This window comes from Phyllostomus hastatus, unplaced genomic scaffold (genome assembly GCF_019186645.2).
Source record: "Phyllostomus hastatus isolate PE091 unplaced genomic scaffold, TTU_PhHast_1.1 phas_scaffold_755, whole genome shotgun sequence".
NCBI classification, from domain to species: domain Eukaryota; kingdom Metazoa; phylum Chordata; class Mammalia; order Chiroptera; family Phyllostomidae; genus Phyllostomus; species Phyllostomus hastatus.
The window spans coordinates 13,347,465-13,367,614 of NW_025334039.1; the positions used below are offsets into that span (position 1 = coordinate 13,347,465).

General features: G+C 44.9%; 1 protein-coding gene across 7 annotated transcripts; it reads left to right on the forward strand.

Annotated features, from left to right (window-relative positions):
• Positions 1-251: 251 nt before the first annotated feature.
• PEX5 (peroxisomal biogenesis factor 5) lies at positions 252-18,190 on the forward strand. 7 transcript variants are annotated; one of them, XM_045826397.1, is made up of 18 exons: positions 252-369; positions 1,170-1,214; positions 1,830-1,992; positions 2,600-2,635; positions 2,881-3,013; positions 3,228-3,359; positions 8,904-9,009; positions 9,482-9,572; positions 9,972-10,082; positions 10,336-10,428; positions 10,757-10,876; positions 14,492-14,635; positions 14,843-14,913; positions 15,325-15,537; positions 15,853-16,018; positions 16,351-16,508; positions 16,688-16,908; positions 17,886-18,190. In XM_045826397.1, the coding sequence occupies exons 3-17, from the start codon at positions 1,846-1,848 to the stop codon at positions 16,887-16,889; spliced, it is 1,923 nt and encodes a 640-aa protein (XP_045682353.1). In that variant the 5' UTR covers positions 252-369; positions 1,170-1,214; positions 1,830-1,845; the 3' UTR covers positions 16,890-16,908; positions 17,886-18,190. The 7 variants fall into 7 exon arrangements, with proteins under 7 accessions (XP_045682353.1, XP_045682354.1, XP_045682350.1 ...); XM_045826398.1 differs by having other exon boundaries at positions 10,781-10,876; positions 16,688-18,190; XM_045826394.1 differs by having other exon boundaries at positions 255-369; positions 16,688-18,190.
• The last annotated feature ends 1,960 nt before the right edge of the window (positions 18,191-20,150 follow it).

Here is a 20,150-nt window from a genome sequence, read left to right on the forward strand (position 1 = left end):
GAGTTAGGACCTCTGAAAGAAGGTAAAAAGGTAAGAAAAAGCAGAAATTTTGCATAGTCTTCAGGTCTGCCCTGTCATCCTGTTCCCCAGATGTATCAGAGCAGTTTCTCTACCTTTCCAGAAGTTAAGTTTATGGAGGTATGCCCCTCAGGTCTCCTCTTGCCTCCACCGTTGAAATCTGCAGGATAGCCTGATAACAAGCCTGGCCCAGAGCGCCACCTGCTGTCTATCTGTCTCCTCTCCTGCACCCTAGGCTGGACTGGGACTTTTGTCCTTTTGGCACTAACCCATCCCTGCTCCTCTACCAGCTGCTCTGAGAACCTTCTGCTCTTCTTCAAGACATCAGGACTTCGCCAGTCTTGGAGTCAGGTGAGATTTCAGGGTTTCCCAGTGGCCTTGAAGTTTGACACCAGAGCCAATCCTGCGGCAGATGGTGGGGCCTGAGGCTTAATCCGTGATTAAAACTCATTTCTTGCATCATGTCTGTGCTTTCCCAGTTTGGAGCAGTGGGAATAAGGCCACCATGGTGACCTTGACCAGTAGTGAGGGAGGAAGGAGCGAAGAGGAATCACTCACTGCACCTTTCCTGTAGGTTACCAGCTTGAGGTCTCAGGATGCGTTGGACCCTATTTTAGTCTCCGGAGTTTGTCATCATCCAGTGCTATTTTCCCCTCTACGTGAAGATTGCAGATGGATTGGGGGAGGGCCTCTGTCTCCATGGAGACTGTGACATGTTCCGCTAGGGGCAACTTGAAAGGGGACAGGTCTAGAAGGCTGAGGAAGGCCCCAAACTGGACCCTCGCAACTCCAGCGTTACAAAATGTGCCTTCAGGGGAGAGCCAGAATGAACTGAGCCCAGGATCCCGCGCCCTCGGCTTTCACCAAAACTCATGAAGCCCTTCTTAGCTTCATTCTTCTTTGAGCTTCCCTTCAAACAAGTCCTGGAGTCCGTGATCCTTGTAAAAGCCCCCTGAGCAGCCCTAGACTTCCCCTTTAAAGTTTCTTCCCCTTTAAGTCTTACGGCTCCTCCCGTCACGCTGCGGCGCAGTCTTAAGGTCCCGCCCCTTAAAACAGCTTCCGCGAGGCAGTGACAGCGGCGCTGCTTTCACGGCTCCTTTAAGCGTGAGGCCCGCCCCTGATTCCCCGCCCCATCTCCTCTCCTCCTCCAGCCAGCACCTGGTGTCCCGGCGGGTCGTGCGGCGCGGCGCGCGACGGTGAGCGGAGGGCCAAGGGGGCCAGAGGACACTTTCCCGAGCTTTCTTTGTCACAGCCCTGTCCTCGCGGGTCCCGGGGGTGGGGCTGGAGCTGCGCCCGGGGCGGGGGAGATGGGGTGGCCCGGAGCTCCGGAGGGTGGGCCTGGCCTGGCGGAGCTGGGGGAGGGGTTCAGGTGACTTAGGGGAGGGGATGGTCACCCTGCGATGCTTACCGCACAACGGGGAGTGTGGGGGACTGGCGCTATGGTCTGGCGGCGTTCCTACTCTTCCCTGCCGATTCCCCGATACAGCCTTGTTGCGGAATTGTTCCCCCGTAGTCTTCTGGGGTCCAGGCCCCTCTGGGGGGACGGCTGACTACCAATCCCGCTGCCTGTCGTGGAGGCTGGTGGCAAGGCCCAGGCTGAAAGCGGTGGCCTTTTTAGGCGGGACGGCAGGAGGGCAGCCGTCCCCTCCCGGACTCTTGGCAGAGGTGGGGGCCACAGCAAATGGCACAGGGGTGGGAGTGGCCAGTGGCTAACCTGGGATGGAGGTCTGTCTGCTTCCTGAGATACAGGATGGGTTGGTTGTGTGTCGGGTTCGACTATGGGACCTCAGTTCCTAACCTCTGCCCATCAGAGAACTGGCGGTCACCATGGCAATGCGGGAGCTGGTGGAGGCCGAATGCGGGGGTGCCAACCCGCTCATGAAGCTGGCGGGTCACTTCACCCAGGACAAAGCCCTTCGGCAGGAGGGGTTAAGGCCTGGTCCCTGGCCACCAGGAGCCCCACCCTCCGAGGCGGTGAGTATTCTTGAGGTGGAAAGCCCAAGTGGTGGACCCTGCATCCCAAGTGGCTTGGGATGGAGGGTCCGTATGTACACTTGACTGCTTTCCCTGTTGCAGCGATTTTCAACTAGTGTGCTGCAAGAATTTTTAAAACGTGCAGTACCTGACTGTTTAGTCTAGGTCACTGACCTCTTTTCCCTTTGATTGTCAAATAAAAAAATGACAACAGCCAGCACAACAATTGCCATTGGGTGTGAATTAATCAAAATTATACCTATTTCTTTGTCAGATCAGCAAAAATACATATTTTTTGGTGTGCTGCAGAATTTTAGTAATTAGTTAATGTGTGCCCTGAGATGAAGAAGGTTGAAAATCACTGCTCTATTGTGTTGCAAACAATAGTTACCACTTCACAAGTGTTTGCTAAAGAATGTACGAAGCGCTTGTATGTGTTTACATTGATGAAGGCAGCCATTTCATAGAAGAAGAAATGGTGACTCAGGGAGGTTTTGTGATTTGGCGGAGGTCACATAAATGGCAGAGCTGGAATTTTCACCCGTGTTTAAGTTAGTTGTATGTCTGGTTTTCACCATGGTATCCTATTGTTTTCCTTCTGTTTTAGGTCTCTAAACCTTTGGGAGTAGCCTCTGATGATGAGGTAGATATACCAGTCTCTTCCATTGCATTTTTCTTTTGCCTATTGTGTTTTTACTTTAAATTTGGCTTATCCATTTGGTTTTCCCAACCAAATGAACTTTGTCTGCTTGTTTCTAAAAATGTATTCTTTGAGTATTTCCAAATCTGGAGTTTACGTGTTTCCCTTTCTTTGTATTTGGCATTAGTAGCCCCTGTTCATTGGGCCTGTCTCTTGCCGGGTTCATCTTGCCATCTCTCTTCTGGCAGTTGGTGGCTGAATTCCTCCAGGACCAGAATGCACCGCTCGTATCCCGTGCCCCTCAGACCTTCAAGATGGATGACCTCCTGGCGGAGATGCAGGAGATCGAACAGTCAAGCTTCCGCCAGGCACCCCAGAGAGGTGGGTCCAGAATCTGGTGGGAGGGGAGATCACCATTTTCTGTGCAGAGAGAGCTGAGCGAGTTCCCTATTTGGATGCTGCTGGGACTGGGAAACTGAGATGCCAAAGGAGGCAAAAAGAACAGAGTGTTTTCATGTGCATTCAGGGTTCTTTAGGCGTGATAGAATGATGTGTATTTCTTTTGTTTCTTAGTTCTCTCTTTCTTTCCCTTAAGCCCCTGGTGTGGCAGACTTGGCCTTGTCTGAGAACTGGGCCCAAGAGTTTCTTGCAGCTGGAGATGCTGTGGATGTAACTCAGGATTATAATGAGACTGATTGGTCCCAGGAATTCATCTCTGAAGTTACAGGTGAGGCTCGTCATGGGAAAATCTTAAACGGTTCCTATGGAGCAGTCAGTATTCCCGGGGTGTCCAATTTTCTTGTGTCTCTGGGCCACACTGGAAGAAGAATAGTTGTTTTGGGCCATATATTAAATACATTGTGACATGTAATCACAAAAAAATCCCATAACGTTTTAAGTAAATTTGTAATTTTCTTTTGGGCTGCGTTCACGGCTATCCTGAGCTGATTGCAGCCTGTGCACTGCAGGTTGGACACCTCTGACACTGTTACTCTAAGCCAGGCATGTCAAACTCATTTTCACCAGGGGCTACATCAGCCTCACTGTTGCCTTCAAAGGGCCGAATGTAATTTTTGGGCTGTATAACTGTAACTACTCCTTAAGTGTTGGAAGTGAGAGTTTGGTGCTGCCACCGGGTAGAAATAAGGTGCTGGGCCGGATAAAACAAGGTGGAGGGCTGGATTCAGCCTGTGGGCCTTGTGTTTGCCACCTGTGCTCTGATCATCTTAGGATATAGAGTGATAGCTGCTTGTGACGTTTCTGGATTCTTGGCTCATTTCTATGGGGCACTGAGCCTGATTTCCCTTAGGTGATATTAATAGTGAATTGAAACATATTAATCAGAGGACTGGGCTTGAACTGGGTAAGAGATTAGAGGGAGAGGGAGAGACAGACAGACACAGAAAGGAAAAGATAACATGAGTTACGTTTACTTCTTTGTCACCTGGAACTTTAGTACTGTAGTTTTGTGGAGAGATTGGATGGATTGCTTTTGGCCCAGGAAGATATTTAACACAGACCGTGGGATTCTGGCATTAAGTCATCTTGAACAGGATTGGGCTTTGGAGAGTGGGTTTGTTGAATTCATGGCCCTGAAGTATAAGATCTTGGAGGGCAAAGACATACCCTGATGATGATAAAAATAATAATAGCTAATCTTTACTATGTTTAAGGCTTTATGTTAAGTGCTTTAAATGCATTATCCCCGTGAGAATCCTTGAGATAGTTACTGTTTCTATTCCTGGTTTATAGATTTATAGATAAGAAATCTTTGCCCAAGGTGACACAGCTTTGTGAATGGTGGGTTGGGATTTGACTCTGGGTTTGAATGGTTCCAGACCCCAGGTGTAATCCTTATGCAGTGCTGCCTGGCCTGCAGCTTCAGCTCTTCAGGGTCTGAGTCAAATTTTCCCTCTTTGAGAGTGTCCATGCTTGCCGCATCCTTTGAGATTGATTCCCCCCCCCCCCCCGCCCTAACCTGTCTGATGAGGGGCATGGAAGAAGGGCATTCTCTTCAACTTTTCCTGCTTGCTCTCAGAGAGCAGCATCGTTAACTTTTTCCAGTTTAAGAAGTCAAGAATAGCAAGAGATTGGAATGGAGAAAGTTACAGATTCTAGACTCTTAGGGTGCTCACATCATCATAGTTACTGAATGTTCCTGAAATGATTAACGAGACCTAACTGGTGTTTGCACCCATCCATCAATTTTATTCTCCTAAAGATAGTGCTTCCTCCACCCACAAGAGAAAAACTCCCAAATCTAACAGCTAACCCTCACTTTTAATGAAGGTTTCTTTAATAATGACTCTCTTTTCCACCCTTAAGTTAAAGGTAAATAATAGGTGCTCCTTGGTTTCATTAATAGTGCCAATCACGCTGTATTGTTAAACCAATTTGATCTTTATGGTAACAGTTACAAGGTAGATACTCCTTCCCCCTTTTATGGATAAGGAAACTGAGATGTGGAAATGTTGAATACTGTGTCCAAAATCATTCAGCAACAGAGATGGTATTCGAACTCATGTCTGTTTGACTCTAGGCTCTATACGCAGAGCCATTATGCTATTGATGAGAAATCCAAGCTCTAACAGAGACCCTCCACCAGACTGAAACTCAGTGTTTAATACAAATGTTAGACTTAAGTGCTATCTCTTACTACAGAGAGACTTCTCTTGTAATGTGCAAGCATTAGTCATTTTTCTTACCTCAAACAAACAAGCAGACAAACAAAAATCAATGCTACTTATAAGCATTGAGACTGATGAGATTTTTGTTACAATTACCTGGATTGCTTGCAGCCATTGAAATCATCTTTAACCTGTAAATGAAGACCAACTTCAGAAAAACACGTTGGACCTGTCTTACCTATTAAATTCTCTTTGGGAGATAGCTCTCTTCTTTTTTATATATTCTTTTGTAACTGTGCCTGCTTCACAGAGTCAGGTACATGGGAAGCTGGAGAGAGAAGTTGAGCTATTTGGAGTTTGCCCTCATAAAATTGTCCTGTTGCAGTAGTAATTGCTTTGTACGTAGAGGATCTTCAGTATTTAGTGAATGAATGAAGTGAGATCTGGGAGAAAGAGCTAAAGAAAATTGATTTTCTAGTAATTAAATTTTATTTTTCTTGTAGCATTTATAGGTGATATGTTTATATTGATGATATACATTACCTATTACTTTATGGATAAGTCGAGATGAGAGAAGGATATATTCTTTAAATCCTTATTATTTTCTAATTTTCATTATTATGATTTTAGAATTAAGCTTAAAAGGAACCTTGAAGTTCAGTTTTTTTTTTTGTTTTAATGTTCTATTTGGAAGTAATTATAGTTTTACTGGAAGTTGCAAAAAAAAATGTACAGAAAGGTTCTGTGTATCTTTTACTCTGTTTTCCCTAGTGAGAGCATTTGCCTGTTAGTTATGCACAATATCAAAAGCAGGCAATTGCCTTTGGTGCAATCCACGAAGCTGATTAGATTTCATCAGTTTTATATGCCCTTATTTGGGTGTTTATAGTTCTGCACAGTTTTATCATGTGTAGGTTTCTGTAACCACCACCACCACCACAGTCAAGATAGAGAATTATCCTGTCACCACACGGAGCTCATTTTTTAGTCTGCCGTATTTCTTGATGGGATCTGCCACTCCTCACCCCTAATTTTCTGGGCCAGATAACTCTTTTCATCTCGTGATTGCTCAGCTCTAGGAATGAAACACTTCTTGAGGGACTTTTGAGTTTAGACTGCCTCAGCTACATGGCTTGTGAGGCTCGACGGTAGTCGTGAGCGACAAACCTGCGCCCTCACAGGAGGAGCAGTGGGCAGCAGTATCAGAAGGTGATTGCTGCAGATGGCCCCCGGGTGGCAGAGGAAGAGGCGATGGAGTAAAAGGAATAACAATTTCACTGGGATGTTTTCGCTTTTGATGTGGGTTTTACCGTGAGTGGACAGCTGTGAAGGCAATAGCTGATCTTTGTTACTTTGTGTTTTATATATGCGAATCATCTCATTTGGTCTTCATGACAATTTCTGAGGTAGCTGTTAATATCTGTTTTATAGGTAAGGAAATGGAAACTTGGAGGGTTAAGTAATTTGTCTGAAGGTGCATTGTGAATAAATTGTGGAGTTGGGATTTGAGTGCAGTTAGGCTGACTCTAGAACCTGCATTCTTTACCACTGTGCTATTCAGCACACACGGAAACTTTGATGGATAAGAGTTTGGAAGTTCTGAGTTTTTGCCTTGGGGTAGATGCATCTAGATGGAATGAACACACCATGCGGAACTCTTATGAGGTGAACATTCTGAATTGGGTATTTGGTATGTAGGTTGTTGGTTTTTGCTCGGCTAACCTATGTGACCCAGGATGGTCCCTTCACCTCCCTAGGCCATAGTTGCTTCAGTCTCAGGGGTATCCAGATGGATCTGATTTTCTGTAAGAGTTTCTCAAAAAATATTCTAACGGTCAAGTGGTATTCTTTTGGTAATTTTAGTTTGACCCCTTTGTTCTCAATGCCAGAAAATTCTAAGTCTTGTGGCTGATTTGGCCAAATATCAAATTACAGATATTTGAGGATGTCTTGTCTCATCTTGGGGATTTTCTTTTAATCTGTCTCATGTCCGTTTTAAAGTCCTGGTGCTTTGTATTTTTTTCTGTTCCTTCTTGTCTTTGAGAGGGGCACTTGTGGCCGGAGTATGCTTTTGCAGAAGGCTCTAGCTGAGAGTAAGGAGTGACTGGAGAACAAGGAGGAGGGACTGGTTATTTTTCAGTCGAATGGGAAGCTGGGAGGTATTATAAAGTCCGAGTCTTTCAGCATCTCCTTATTAGGTCTCTGCTCTCGAGCCAAGAGTCTGATTGGGGCCAAGGAGAAATAAATGTTGCTTTTAAGAGCTAGTGAGGGAAGTCAGAATATGAATGTTGAGAGCCTGTGAAGTTAAGAGACAGAGTGCATGATCAAAAAAATTGCCAGCAGTGTCTTTGATTATATTAGTAATATATTATTTATGATTAGGTATATTCTGAGAGTCTTTATCCTTTGTTTTGTTAGGTTTGACATTTCTTTCTCAGGTATTCAGATTACTTTGTTAAAATTATTCAGGCAAAGTTGCAGTTAAATGGAGTATAAAATTCTGCTAAACATTAATACTAAGGGGATACATCTCCTTCTTGGTATTAAAAGCAATGACAGATCTTCAAACTGCAGACAAAGACGGGATGTCCATCTTAGTATCTGGTTTGTAAAGATATGGATGTAGAGCAGAAGGAATGGACACTACGGGCTCATGTTTTCTCTGTGTTTACTCCTTCTTTAGGGCCCCTTTGAATAATTTTTCTTTGCCTTTTTTCTTCTCCTGGCCCCAGAGTAGCAAAGGGCAAAGTCCTGGAGATTGAGAAACAAATAGTTCGGTGTTCTCATTTGATCTGTTGCCTTGTATGTTTATTCAGAATTGCAGTAGTGCCCTTTGTCACTGGAGCTAAGACAATTTCTAGAATCAAACTTAAAAAGATAGCTCTCAAAATTAATCAAAAGTGACTGAAGTTGGAACAGTCAACTTTTGGGGGATGGGGGCATGAGGGAACCTTTGAGGGAACTGTAAATACTCTATATCTTGATCCGGGTGGTGGGGATTTGAGTGTATTCACATGCAGAAATTAGTGAAGCAGTCTGCTTAAGTTTGGTACACTGTATGTACTTCAGTGTTTGTATTTTACATCTCAGTTAAGAAAATGAAAAAAACAAAACAAAACCCCAAACATCCAGTGGGAAGAGTGGCCGTGTATCTCTGATTCTAGCTCAGCTTTCTCCTTCTCAGATTCTCTTGGGAGGTATCATAAGATGAAATATGAGGCACCTTTCGTTGGGAGGGTGTGACTTCTGCAGGTGGAGAACAGACCAGAGACTTGGTTAAGGAGCAGAGCTCTTCTGTTTGCCCTTAGATCCTTGCTCCTTCCCAGCAGTGCCTTTCTGGAGGGGGAGGCCCTAGTGTCTGCTGTTTCTTAATGAGGTTTCTGCACTTTATGCAAAAGGGTTTGGTTCGTACTCCTTTCCTGAGCTTTTTTATTTGGTTGCCTCTTTCAAACAGTAGATTTCCATCCCAGGCCCCGTGGGGGAATGGTTTGGATCTTGAAAATTTAGTAATATTTTCTTTTGACCCGGGATCTCTAAGGAATTAAATAGGACTTCATCTGCTTTGGCTTGGTCAAATTAGTACCCTTTTTTCCTGCTGGCTCACTGAATCCTGCGTGATTTCCCCAACTCTCTGTTCCTTGTAGACCCTTTGTCTGTGTCCCCTGCCCGCTGGGCTGAGGAGTACCTGGAACAGTCGGAAGAGAAGCTGTGGCTGGGAGAGCAAGAGGGAACAGCTGCCGCTGATCGCTGGTGAGTGCAGCTCCTTCTTTCTGGATGGATCCCTGTGGAAGGAGGATTGGACAGTTTTCCCGGCCTCCTCCAGGCTCCTCCATCCACATTCCCAAACCCACTTGCAGCCCCCTCATTTTGTACCCTAAGGTTTCCACTGGGATCCCTAAGAATCCTATCTGTCCTAACCAAACGTTTGCAACTTTACCTTGTGCACCCTGTTGCCTTTTTAATTTGGAGTCTGCCTGTTCCTTCTCTCTGCAAAGGTGTGTTTGGGAAAGGGAGAGGTAAAAGGATGTAGCTAGTGCACTCCTGCCCCCCTGTTCATCTTTAATATAAATCTGGAATTTGTAGTCCTCACCTAGATAGTGGAGTACAGTCATCCTCTTTCCTTCCATAGGAGCTGTGATTGCCATGGGCTGGTGGTGGGGATAGCATGGGGAAGGTAATAGCTAACTAATGTGTAAAATTAGTTCGCCCTTACCTGTTCCAGGTATGATGATTATCATCCAGAGGAGGATCTGCAACATACTGCCAGTGACTTTGTGGCCAAAGTGGATGACCCCAAACTGGCTAACTCTGAGGTGAGCCGCACCTCTCTGCTCCTTTGCCTGGCAGACCTGGTCTTGAAAGTCAAGAGTCTTGCTTCTCTTACCCCAGCTCAGTGTGAAGAGGAGTTGAGATCCTAGGTCCATTCCTTCCAGTCTGGAGAGTGGACTTCAGATCCTGCCTTTTCCTACCAACATTCTTTCTCTTGTTTCCTTGCCTACTAACCCTTTCTCTGTTCTGTGCCATCTCAAATCGTTAGAGCCAGAAATCCCTTTCTTTTTTGCTCTCTATGTTTTTTAGGGTCTTTAGCATATCTTGTCTGCAGCCAGAAGGGTCAGGGGGGAGGGGTAAGTGCAGGCTCCTCTTGGGCATGGTTGAGAGTGCACACCTGGAAGTTCTTTCCCGAGTGGCCTATGTGTGTCTCTGTGCCCCAGTTCCTGAAATTCGTGCGGCAGATTGGCGAGGGGCAGGTGTCCCTGGAGTCCGGTGCAGGGTCGGGCCGAGCTCAGGCAGAACAGTGGGCAGCAGAGTTTATACAGCAGCAGGTAGGACGTTGTCACCTCCCAGTCCCACTTCAGAGCCATCTGGTGCCCTGGCCTTCTGTTCAGTGCTCAGCAGTCCCAGGTGGGGAAGGGATTGTATTGTCTTGGTAGCACCCAGGTTGGAGTGGGTGGGAAAGAGATTGTGAGAATATTTTTCTTAGAAGTGTCCAGGTTGGTGGTGTTCACTGGGTATTTAGTCAGTGGTTATGGGGTAGAAAGTTGGCGGTGGTGGTGTGACCATCCCTCTTTGTCACAGGGTACATCAGAGGCCTGGGTGGACCAGTTCACAAGACAAGGAAACACATCTGCCCTCGATATGGAGTTTGAACGAGCCAAGTCAGCTATAGAGGTGAGAGCAGGTAGTGCAGGAGCTGACACCCCAAGAGAAAAGAGTCCATTGGAGACTGGGTGTGTCAGCATCAAAGATGATGAACAAACATAGTATTCCTGGATCGCTTGTGTCTTAACTGCTTGGGGTGGGGCGGGCACCTCAGAAATGCCCGTCTGGGGCAAGGACCTTGGAATCTGCATTTTATAAAAGCTCTCTAGATGCACTTAAACACATTGAAATTTAAGAACCACTGCCGTAGGGAACCATGCCAGTGGAGCCGACGGTGGGGTGGGGTGGGGTGGTCATGATGTGTCCCCTTTTTCTATCTGCCTTCCCTTCCTTACAGTCTGATGTCGATTTCTGGGACAAGTTGCAGGCAGAGTTGGAGGAGATGGCGAAACGGGATGCTGAGGCTCACCCCTGGCTTTCTGACTACGACGACCTCACGACTGCTTCCTACGATAAAGTAAGAACTGGTTCTTCAGACAGCAGGGTTTCCTTTTAGTCCCGGATCGGGGTGCTCACTTCTAAGTAATTCTTCTCTTACGCCCCTTTCCACGAAAAGAAGCAGAAACATTCCCTTGCCCCTGCTGTCCTGTAGTCATTGAGAGTGTGCTTTATGGTTGGGGTGTAAAGGTTCATCACACTAGACCGCTGTTGTTGAGTAACAATGGTACGAAGACATGATACCTGTGATCCAGGTTTGCACATGATGCAGTAAGAGCCCAAACAAGGGAGCTCTGCTTTGGAGGTTGAGGACATTTTGAGAAGATTGATAACTCCTTTGGTGCGGAGAGGTAGTTGGTAGGCTTTCGCTGTTCCTCCACATGTTAATATCTGTGTACTTTTTTAACTCACAAGTTTATTTTAAATATTAATCTCTTTCTTGAGATTAGAACCACATGCCCCAATTTAGGGAGTTTTCAAAGAATTATATTACATAAATGTTAGGAAAATTTCCCAGCAGTCAGTGCGGTGGTGAAAGATGATTGAATTTTGCATATAGTGTATACTCTTGACTTACACATATATGTTATTTCAGGGGGTATCACTGTGAAAAAATACTTCTTGCGGGTTGTAGGGCATTTGGGACTGTGGTTCATAATTGAGCGGCTGAATGATTCGGAAGAGTGAGAATTGGTTGGTTTTGTAAAAGGCAAAACAGGAAGTTGGGAGGTGAGCAGTGATGTCTTTTCTCAGCTCAGATCTGTTAGGGGAGGGATCCCGGAGCCAGAACCAGGGACTGAGACACAAGGCAGGATGCTGGAGGTAGATCTGGACATAAAGGAGCTCTACAGAGATAGAGACCAAGTTCAGGATAACTTTAAAAAGGCAAGAAAAAACTTAATACTAAAATAAATATGATTTTGTTTGTTAACCCCATCTGATTTCCTCAGAGTTCCCCAGTAATGAAATAGAAAAGAGAGGTGACTTTCTGGGACCCTGTCCTATGTTTTAACCACAATAGGAGTTTCTTCTATAGCCTTCTGATGAGGAAGAACGTTAGGAAGTACCTGGAGATACTACTTTTATTAATTTGTATTAATAATTTGATGAGTTGCATAGCCCCGTTGACTTATAAATAGGAAGTTATAAAATTTTAGATAAAAACTTCCATGCTTTTGATAAATATAGACATAGCACTAGTTTCAGATGAGCAGCATTTTCTGTTAGCATTTTTTACTCACATATTAATGATATGCTAGGTGGAAGAAATTTTTAAATTTAAAACTTAAAAACATAATTATGTTTTTAGATTCTTGAACCCCATTTAGTGTCATTGGTACCTTGGGATATTTCAAAATTGGGATTAGAAATACTTGCATTAATGTTCCACACAAATATGCTTTACTTTATTACTCACTAACAATGAACAGTTCCTGTTTTATCGGGCTCTGCACACTAGTACTTCTCTTTTCCAAATGTGGATCTAACTCTGATTATCAGATAAATTCGTGGGTCTCTGAATGTACTATTTTTTTTATTAATGGTTTTTTAAATTTTCAAGGCAACTTAACACTGAGAGCTCAAGCTCAAGCAGACATTGTATACTGTTAGCATAAAGGAGAGGTTTCTGTGATGGGATACATTCTTTAGTAGTCATCCTGTTTTTGCATTGTGATCCCATGAGATTTTTTAATAGACCACACAATGATCAGACCTAATGATCGACTCGGATTAGACTCTTTAGGATGTAATAGTGTTGAAGATACCTCCAGAGTACTCTTTTTTTAAAATTTATGCAAATATTCTAATTTTGAAAAATTTCTGTGTGATTAGCATTTGATAAAATCTCAAATAGGATAGATAGAGAGCGTGAACAAGAGAATACTTAGAGAACCTGTGGTTACAATATGATGGCATTGCTTTTTGCACTGTCTGCTGAGGATAATACCTATTCACGAATAGTGTTTTAAGCTTTTTGACAAGGCTTTGGTGAATATGCTCATTTGATGCTTTCAGTAGCTCTGAGAGTCAGGAATAACCTTTATTAGGAAATTGTATTACAGTGACAGTGGTCACTGTTTCCTTCAGGGTGGCTTGATACCTGGACTGATGATGGACAGTAGTTGAGGATGAATACAGAAGGGTTTATTTTGTTGAACTTTTATATTCTAAGGTGGGTGTCAGCACACTCTGGCCCATGGGTAAATCTGGCCTGCTGCCTGTTTTGTATGGCCTGTGAGCTGATAATGGTTTCAATATTTTTAATGTTAAATGTTTAATGGTTGAGGGGGTGGAAATGGGAGGGAGGTGGGGAGGGATGGGTGGGTGGGCTGGAATGGGAATAAAGGGCAGAAAACTGTACTTGAACAATGATTAAAATAAAATAAAAAAAGAATAAAAATGTTTAATGGTTGAAAAAAATGAAAAGTAATATTTTGCAACATGAAAATTATATAAGCCATGCTTAAGTATTAAAATAGTATCTGTGGCTGCTTTCTCAGTACAGTGGTGGAGTTGAGTAGCTGTGATGGAATGTTACCTGGCCCTTTACAGAAAAGGCTTGCTGATGCCTGGCGTCAGGCCGTTTTCTACCTTCTGAGTTTGTGTGTTGCTCAGAGACGTCCCAGGAGCGTTACCTATTTTTGACATGAATGTGCTTTTTATACGTTTACCTCAAATCCCTGTTGTATATGTCTTGTTTCTTAAACCTCCATCGTAATTATTTAATTTTTATTTGTCACAAATAATTTGCATCTGATGGCTTTTAATGGTTTAAAACTTTCTAGTAAGATTTAAATGTTTCTGGTTCTTCGGCAGTTTCACAATAATAGTGTTTACTATGCACATTTCATCCTAACTTGTCCTTAACTACATTTAGAAGGGCCCTACCTGGTATTTTAGATCTTGTTGCCATTCTGGTGTATTGTTTTGTGATAGTAACCATTTACTTTCTAAAAAGGAACATTTAATTTGCTTGTCCCAAGTCATATGGTTTATTAGTGACTACGATTTTACCTTATCACCGCTCTACCTAACATGAAAGACCAGTGCACAGAACTTTGCACGGAGATTGTAACTTCCCTCGGGTGAGAAATCCTCAGCTAGATGGGAACAGTGTCTTTCTGAAGCATTTTCTGCTCTCGGGATTTTGGAGTCTACCTTCCATTTACTATTCAGGTATAGATTAATATTGATAACTTTTAGGAATGAAATTGGGGGATAAATTACAATTTTCAAAGTGCTTCAACACATGCTGTTCCATTATTGCCCACCACGGCTCCAGGAGCTGGGTCAGAGCTGCATTTGAATGGCAGGGTCTCTGGCTCCAAATTGCCTTTCCTTTAAATGCGTTCCTAAAACAAGCTTGTTCCCAGTATGGGTCAGAGTTTGTAGACTAGCCAACTTTGCAGTTACTGTGAACAGGGATAGCAGTGTCAGCACAAGACTGAATGATTTACTGTAGTCACAGGTGATCTCCTCATCAATATGGAAAATTCGCCCACGTTTATTCAGGTATCTTTTTGGAAGCCTTCACCTTCTCCTCCACCTCTGTCTTGGTTGTCATCTCCTATGCCTGCTACTTTGTGATGGCTCCTTCTCAAGTGGGTTCTTACTTGTCTTTTCTTCCTTGTAGGGGTACCAGTTTGAGGAGGAGAACCCCCTGCGCGACCACCCCCAGCCCTTCGAGGAAGGGCTGCGGCGACTTCAGGAGGGAGACTTGCCAAACGCCGTGCTGCTTTTTGAGGCAGCTGTGCAGCAGGATCCTAAGCACATGGAAGTGAGTGGCTCCTCCTTCGGGCTTCACGTTGGGGACTGCGTCCTCCAGTTTTGAGGGAGGCCCAAAGAGCAGTACAGATGAATTCGGGCCTGGGTGGTGGCCTGGGGTGGGGGGTGAGAGGGAGGTGGTGAGTGGACGGGGGAGCCAGGGGAAGGGAGGGTGGAAAGGTGATTACAGGGGTGATGGGATCTGTCACCTTCTCTCCAGGCTTGGCAGTATCTGGGTACCACGCAAGCAGAGAATGAGCAAGAACTGTTAGCCATCAGCGCGCTGCGGAAGTGAGTACACTGAAAGGAGGGGTGAGGTGACTCCAGGGCTCCAGGTAGCCTTTCCGGTGATAAAAGCCCAGATCCAGATCCTGGTCTCCTTTCTGGTCACTAACAAGAGTGTTTCTCATGACTGAAGCCCTGAGGTTTCGAGTGAAGTGGAGACAACTGGTTCCATTCCTTCGACAGCTTTTGGTTTTATTTGTGGCACTGTACCTGGTTCTTTGGCTGCTGAAATGTTCCCTTTCTCAGATCTATAGCTTTACTAATAACTTAGATGTAGAGGATTCCTCTTCATCTTAATCTGAGGGAGTTGATGGGTCAGGCCATCGTGACTACATCCCACAGCTTGGCTGGGATCCGGGGTGCTAATGGGTGGGCAGTGTCACTGCAGTACCAGCTCTTCCATCTCTGTGCGAGCAGGTGTCTGGAGCTAAAGCCAGATAATCGGACAGCACTGATGGCACTGGCTGTCAGCTTCACCAACGAGTCCCTGCAGCGACAAGCCTGTGAAACCCTGCGAGACTGGCTGCGCTACACACCAGCCTATGCCCACCTGGTGGTGCCTGGGGAAGAAGGGGCCAGTGGCGCGGGGCTGGGCCCCAGCAAGCGCATCCTGGGATCTCTGTTGTCTGAGTGAGTGAGGGGGTCTGGGATGAGAATGGTAACCTGGTGAGGAGGAGGACCTTGGTTTTGAAAGTTTGGGTAGATTGAGACTCAAGGCGCTAAGAGTGGGATGGATGACCCAGAGACTACTTGAAGGAGATCTGCTGGGAAGAGACAGAAGAACAGGTTTCTAAATTAGAATTTGAGAGTAGAGTAGGAGGGATGGCTGATAGATTGATGAGTCTCTGGGATATGATTGACTAATTAAGGAATTATTCTGGAGGTGTAGTGATATAGATGTAACCATCCACCTACTTTTTTTGCATTTTTTCCTTCCTTTTCCAGCTCCCTGTTTCTTGAAGTGAAAGAGCTCTTCCTGGCAGCCGTGCGCCTGGACCCTACATCCATTGACCCTGATGTGCAGTGTGGGTTGGGGGTCCTTTTCAACCTGAGTGGGGAGTATGACAAGGCGGTGGACTGTTTCACAGCTGCCCTCAGCGTTCGTCCCAATGTGAGCCTCGGGGAGGAGTGAAAAGAGATGACTCTGTACCCTGTGGAAGAATCATTTGTTGGGGTCTTTGGCGTCAGGGGACATTTCATTCCAGTGTTCCATGTCCTGATTACCGTGGGAGGACTGGGCGAAGGGGGGGGGATATAGGGTCCCCTGAACCTAAGGGGGTCCGTACGGTGAGAGTGGTTGCATTGAGGCACACAGAGAACTGTTGAGAGAGGAACAGGATTGTAACACATATTAGCTAGACAGACTGGGGAGCCAGAGAGGAATGGGCAGAATTTGATCTGAGCATGGTTCATGTTCCTAACCCTTCTCCATCCCTATCTCAGGACTATTTGCTGTGGAATAAGCTAGGGGCCACCCTGGCCAATGGAAACCAGAGTGAAGAAGCAGTAGCTGCGTACCGTCGGGCCCTCGAGCTACAGCCTGGCTATATCCGGTCCCGCTATAACCTGGGCATCAGCTGCATCAACCTTGGGGCTCACCGGTGAGTATCTGCTGAGGAGTGAATGAATGAATGAACTTTCTCCCTGCCTTTGGCCCTAGCTCCTCATTCTCTGCTTCTGTTATTTGACTAACTGACTCCAGCTTTCTTTCTCCCCGTATCAGCTGACCGACTTCCTTCTTTGGCTTTCTGCTCACCCGCTGTCTTTCCTATTTCTACAGGGAGGCTGTGGAACACTTTCTGGAGGCCTTGAACATGCAGAGGAAAAGCCGGGGCCCTCGGGGCGAAGGGGGCGCCATGTCAGAGAACATCTGGAGCACCCTGCGTTTGGCATTGTCTATGTTAGGCCAGAGCGATGCTTATGGGGCGGCTGATGCCCGGGATCTGTCCACCCTCTTAACTATGTTTGGCCTGTCCCAGTGACAGTGGGATGGGCTGCCCTGTGAGTGTCTGCTTGGAGGGGTCCCCGCTCTGGATGTGACTCCCTCTCCCCAAATGGGCCTACCAAGGGGGTGGGCTGATGATCATAAGCGGTTTGGCCTCTCAGGAGTGGCCTCACTGTAGGAGTGGGTAGTCTTTGCTCTAGTTCCTACGTAATTGTAGGAGAATGAGCTGTGATATCTCTGAGGCCCTTGGTAATTCAAGGGCCACACGTCCAGCTACAGCTCTTGCTGCTCATCATGCCCTTTCTTGGTGCTGCTTTTTGGGTAGGACCCAGAGATATTGGGTAACTGTTCTCATCAGCTGCCATTTCTCATAAGGTCTGCCACATTTGTAATGTCTGTTCTTTCCCCCAGTTTAACTGGGAAGTGATAATGGTACAGTTTCCTTGGGCAGTTGTGTGTAGGAGGATCTTCTGCCGTGCCCTGCTGTGATGACTGTGTGTATGATGGGGTGTCAGAAGTTGGCCTGTTTGATTTAAAGGCTGATTTGTCTCAGCAGAGACGAGTTTTGGTTGGGGTGCTCATAGCTCTGTCATTCTTGGACCCTTCCTGGCTGTCGCTCTGGATTCCCTGGGTATGACGCTGCATGCAGTAAGGCTGGCATCGTTACTTAGGGGTCCTCATGAGCTGCTGGGGTCAGTTGCTACACAGAGCGTTTGGGCATTGGCTAGGAGGAAGACTCATTTGTGGAATTAGCCTACAACGGTCCAGATGGAATCAGATCAAGGGCTCTGTTCTGGGTCCTTTGGTGGGAGGACAGAGCAGTGGGATGAGGGGTGTGGTGAGTGCAGCAGTTTCTCCTCTTAGACAGGTGAGTGGGAGTTGAGCTAGTAGCTCTTCTAGAAAGTTGGTTGGTTTTAGAAATTGCCATCTTGCCAAATTTCTAGCCAAGGGGATTCTGTGTTACCTTAGGTGTTTGCTGTACTTCTTGAAATGTTTCTAGGGGAGAGTGTCAAAAAATTCCCTTCCCCTATAGTACCTCCGCAAGGTGAAGATTGAGGGAAGCTGAGGCAGCGGCTTGGCCATCGTACCCGGGGGATGCGGAGCTTGGATTCTTCTCACCTGTGCCCTGTGTGGGGAGCTGCACCAACCCCCAGAAACGGCCGCTGAGCATCCTGCCGTGTCTTCAGTAGCTAATGATCAGAGATTTTTTTTAAACTACCATGGTCCCAAGGTTCCATCCTGAAATTTATTTTTCTTTGTATGAACATGTGTAAATGATTTTAAAATAAAACTGTAAGATATTTGTATAAAGAATAAATGGAGCTGACATGGTTCTGAGTTCTGTGGCCAGGCGTGAAGTTGAGGTTGGTGGGAGGTGGGTGGTTTGGAGGATGGCATTCAACAGTTTCCTCTTTTCCCTTTATCTTTCAAGTTCGCATTGGTGCACTGATTATACATCTGCCGAGTGATTATTCAGCACCTGACACATGCTGGTCTCTGTGAATACAATGGGCGGGATCTCTGAGTTCATGGAGCCTGTGGTTTAGCTGACAGAGGTGTCTGGCCTGCGGCCTGCGGGCTGCATGCAGCCCAGGATGGCTGTGAATGTGGGCCAACCAAAAATCATAAATTTACTTAAAACATGCTGAAATTTTTTTTGTGATTATATGCTGCAATGTATTTAATGTGTAGCCCAAGACAACTCTTCTTCCAGTGTGGCCCAGAGATGCCAGAAGGTTGGACACCCTGGTTTAGCAGGAAAAGGTGTTTAACAGTCATATGCGTGTTTTACACTTGTGTGTGTCTATAAAAAATACTAGGGTGCTATGTCATTGTTCAGTATTGTTTTACTGTGAATTACATCAGTTTTTGTAGTTTTTCCATGCTTAGAGCTTTTAAAGGTTTTCATTTGTGGTTTTCTCAAGACTATCAAGAGACATACCAACATGGGTCACTACCCTGGGGAAAATTTTAAAAATATAAACAGACATTTATATTTTGAGACAAATGTTCATGGCCACGTTAGATTTTTTTTGGTAAGATTTTATTTATTTTTAGAGAAGGAGAGAGAAAGGGAGAGAAACATTGTGTGGTTGCCTCTCACATGCCCCCAACTGCGGACCTGGCCTGCAGCCGAGGCATGTGGCCGGACTTTGGTTCACAGGCCGGCACTCAGTCCACTGAGCTGCACCAGCCAGGGCTGTAGAAATCTTGTATGTCTAGATTTCACATATCAATTTTCTTTGATCCAAGTGAAGTTGGATTAAAATTTAATTCTCATTTATTTTTGCCATCATAACTTCTATTTTTTGGTTTTAAGATCTTAGAACAAAAATGTTTTAAAATGTCTTTGAATTTGTAACAATATATTCAAAAGAAATTTAAACTTGGAATCCTTTGTATTTTTATTTTCTCTTCAGTCTTTTCATGCTTACAAATCACTAGCTTATTGTCTGCTTGTTTTTTTTTTTTCTTTTCCTGGTAGCCAGCAGGGACCCTGAGGTCATTAAACCAAAGTAATAAAAAAAAACCTTTTAAAGAACTTATATTTATTTTTTAAAAGAGTTTATTTTTACAGAGAGGGGGAGGAAAGGAGAAAGAGAGGGAGAGAAACATCAATGTGTGGTTGCTTCTTGTATGCCCCATGCTGGGGACCTGGCCCACAAGCCAGGCTTGTGCCCTGACTGGGAATCAAACCAGTGACCCTTTGGTTCACAGTCCAGTGCTCAATCCACTGGGCCATACCAGCCAGGGTTAAAACTTCAATTATTTTTTATTAGAAAATAAGAATTTTAAATTTTTATTATTTTAAGCAGACTTTATCATATGTACTTAATAATTCTTGTCAAAGTAGTATTTACTTTTAACCAAGAGATTTATAATTCAGAGCAATTCAGTGTTTCATTTGGAAAACCCTTTTCCAAGTAGAAAATCATTATTGTAACATTGTCCTATGAGCTATTATTAGGTCATGGGGGCTATTAATATATTTAATATATTTGGACAAATTAGAATGGTGACAGTGAAGATTGTACTTTTATTTCCCAATGAGAAATGTTTTTCTAAAAGTTAGTGTACTTAAAGAATTCAGAGGTTGGTTTGCTATTTAAATTTTTTTGGCAGGGAGATGCATTAGTTATCTCTTGCTAAATAAAACAAAGCAAAACAAAACAAAACACATTAAAAAAAAACCATCTCAAAGCTTAGTGGCTTAAAAAAAAAACAATGCTTAATTGTTTTCCCTGATTCCACGGGTTGGCAAGCTGACTGGTTCCTCTGCTGTACTCACCTGGGATCA

What these genes read in the sequence shown, in the direction of transcription:
- PEX5 (XM_045826397.1), top strand. Translation starts at nt 1,846, where the DNA reads ATGGCAATGCGGGAGCTGGTGGAGGCCGAATGCGGGGGTGCCAACCCG. An exon ending in GAGCCCCACCCTCCGAGGCG is followed by an intron (nt 1,993 to 2,599) that starts GTGAGTATTCTT and finishes CTTCTGTTTTAG; the next exon opens with GTCTCTAAACCTTTGGGAGT. An exon ending in GAGTAGCCTCTGATGATGAG is followed by an intron (nt 2,636 to 2,880) that starts GTAGATATACCA and finishes CTCTTCTGGCAG; the next exon opens with TTGGTGGCTGAATTCCTCCA.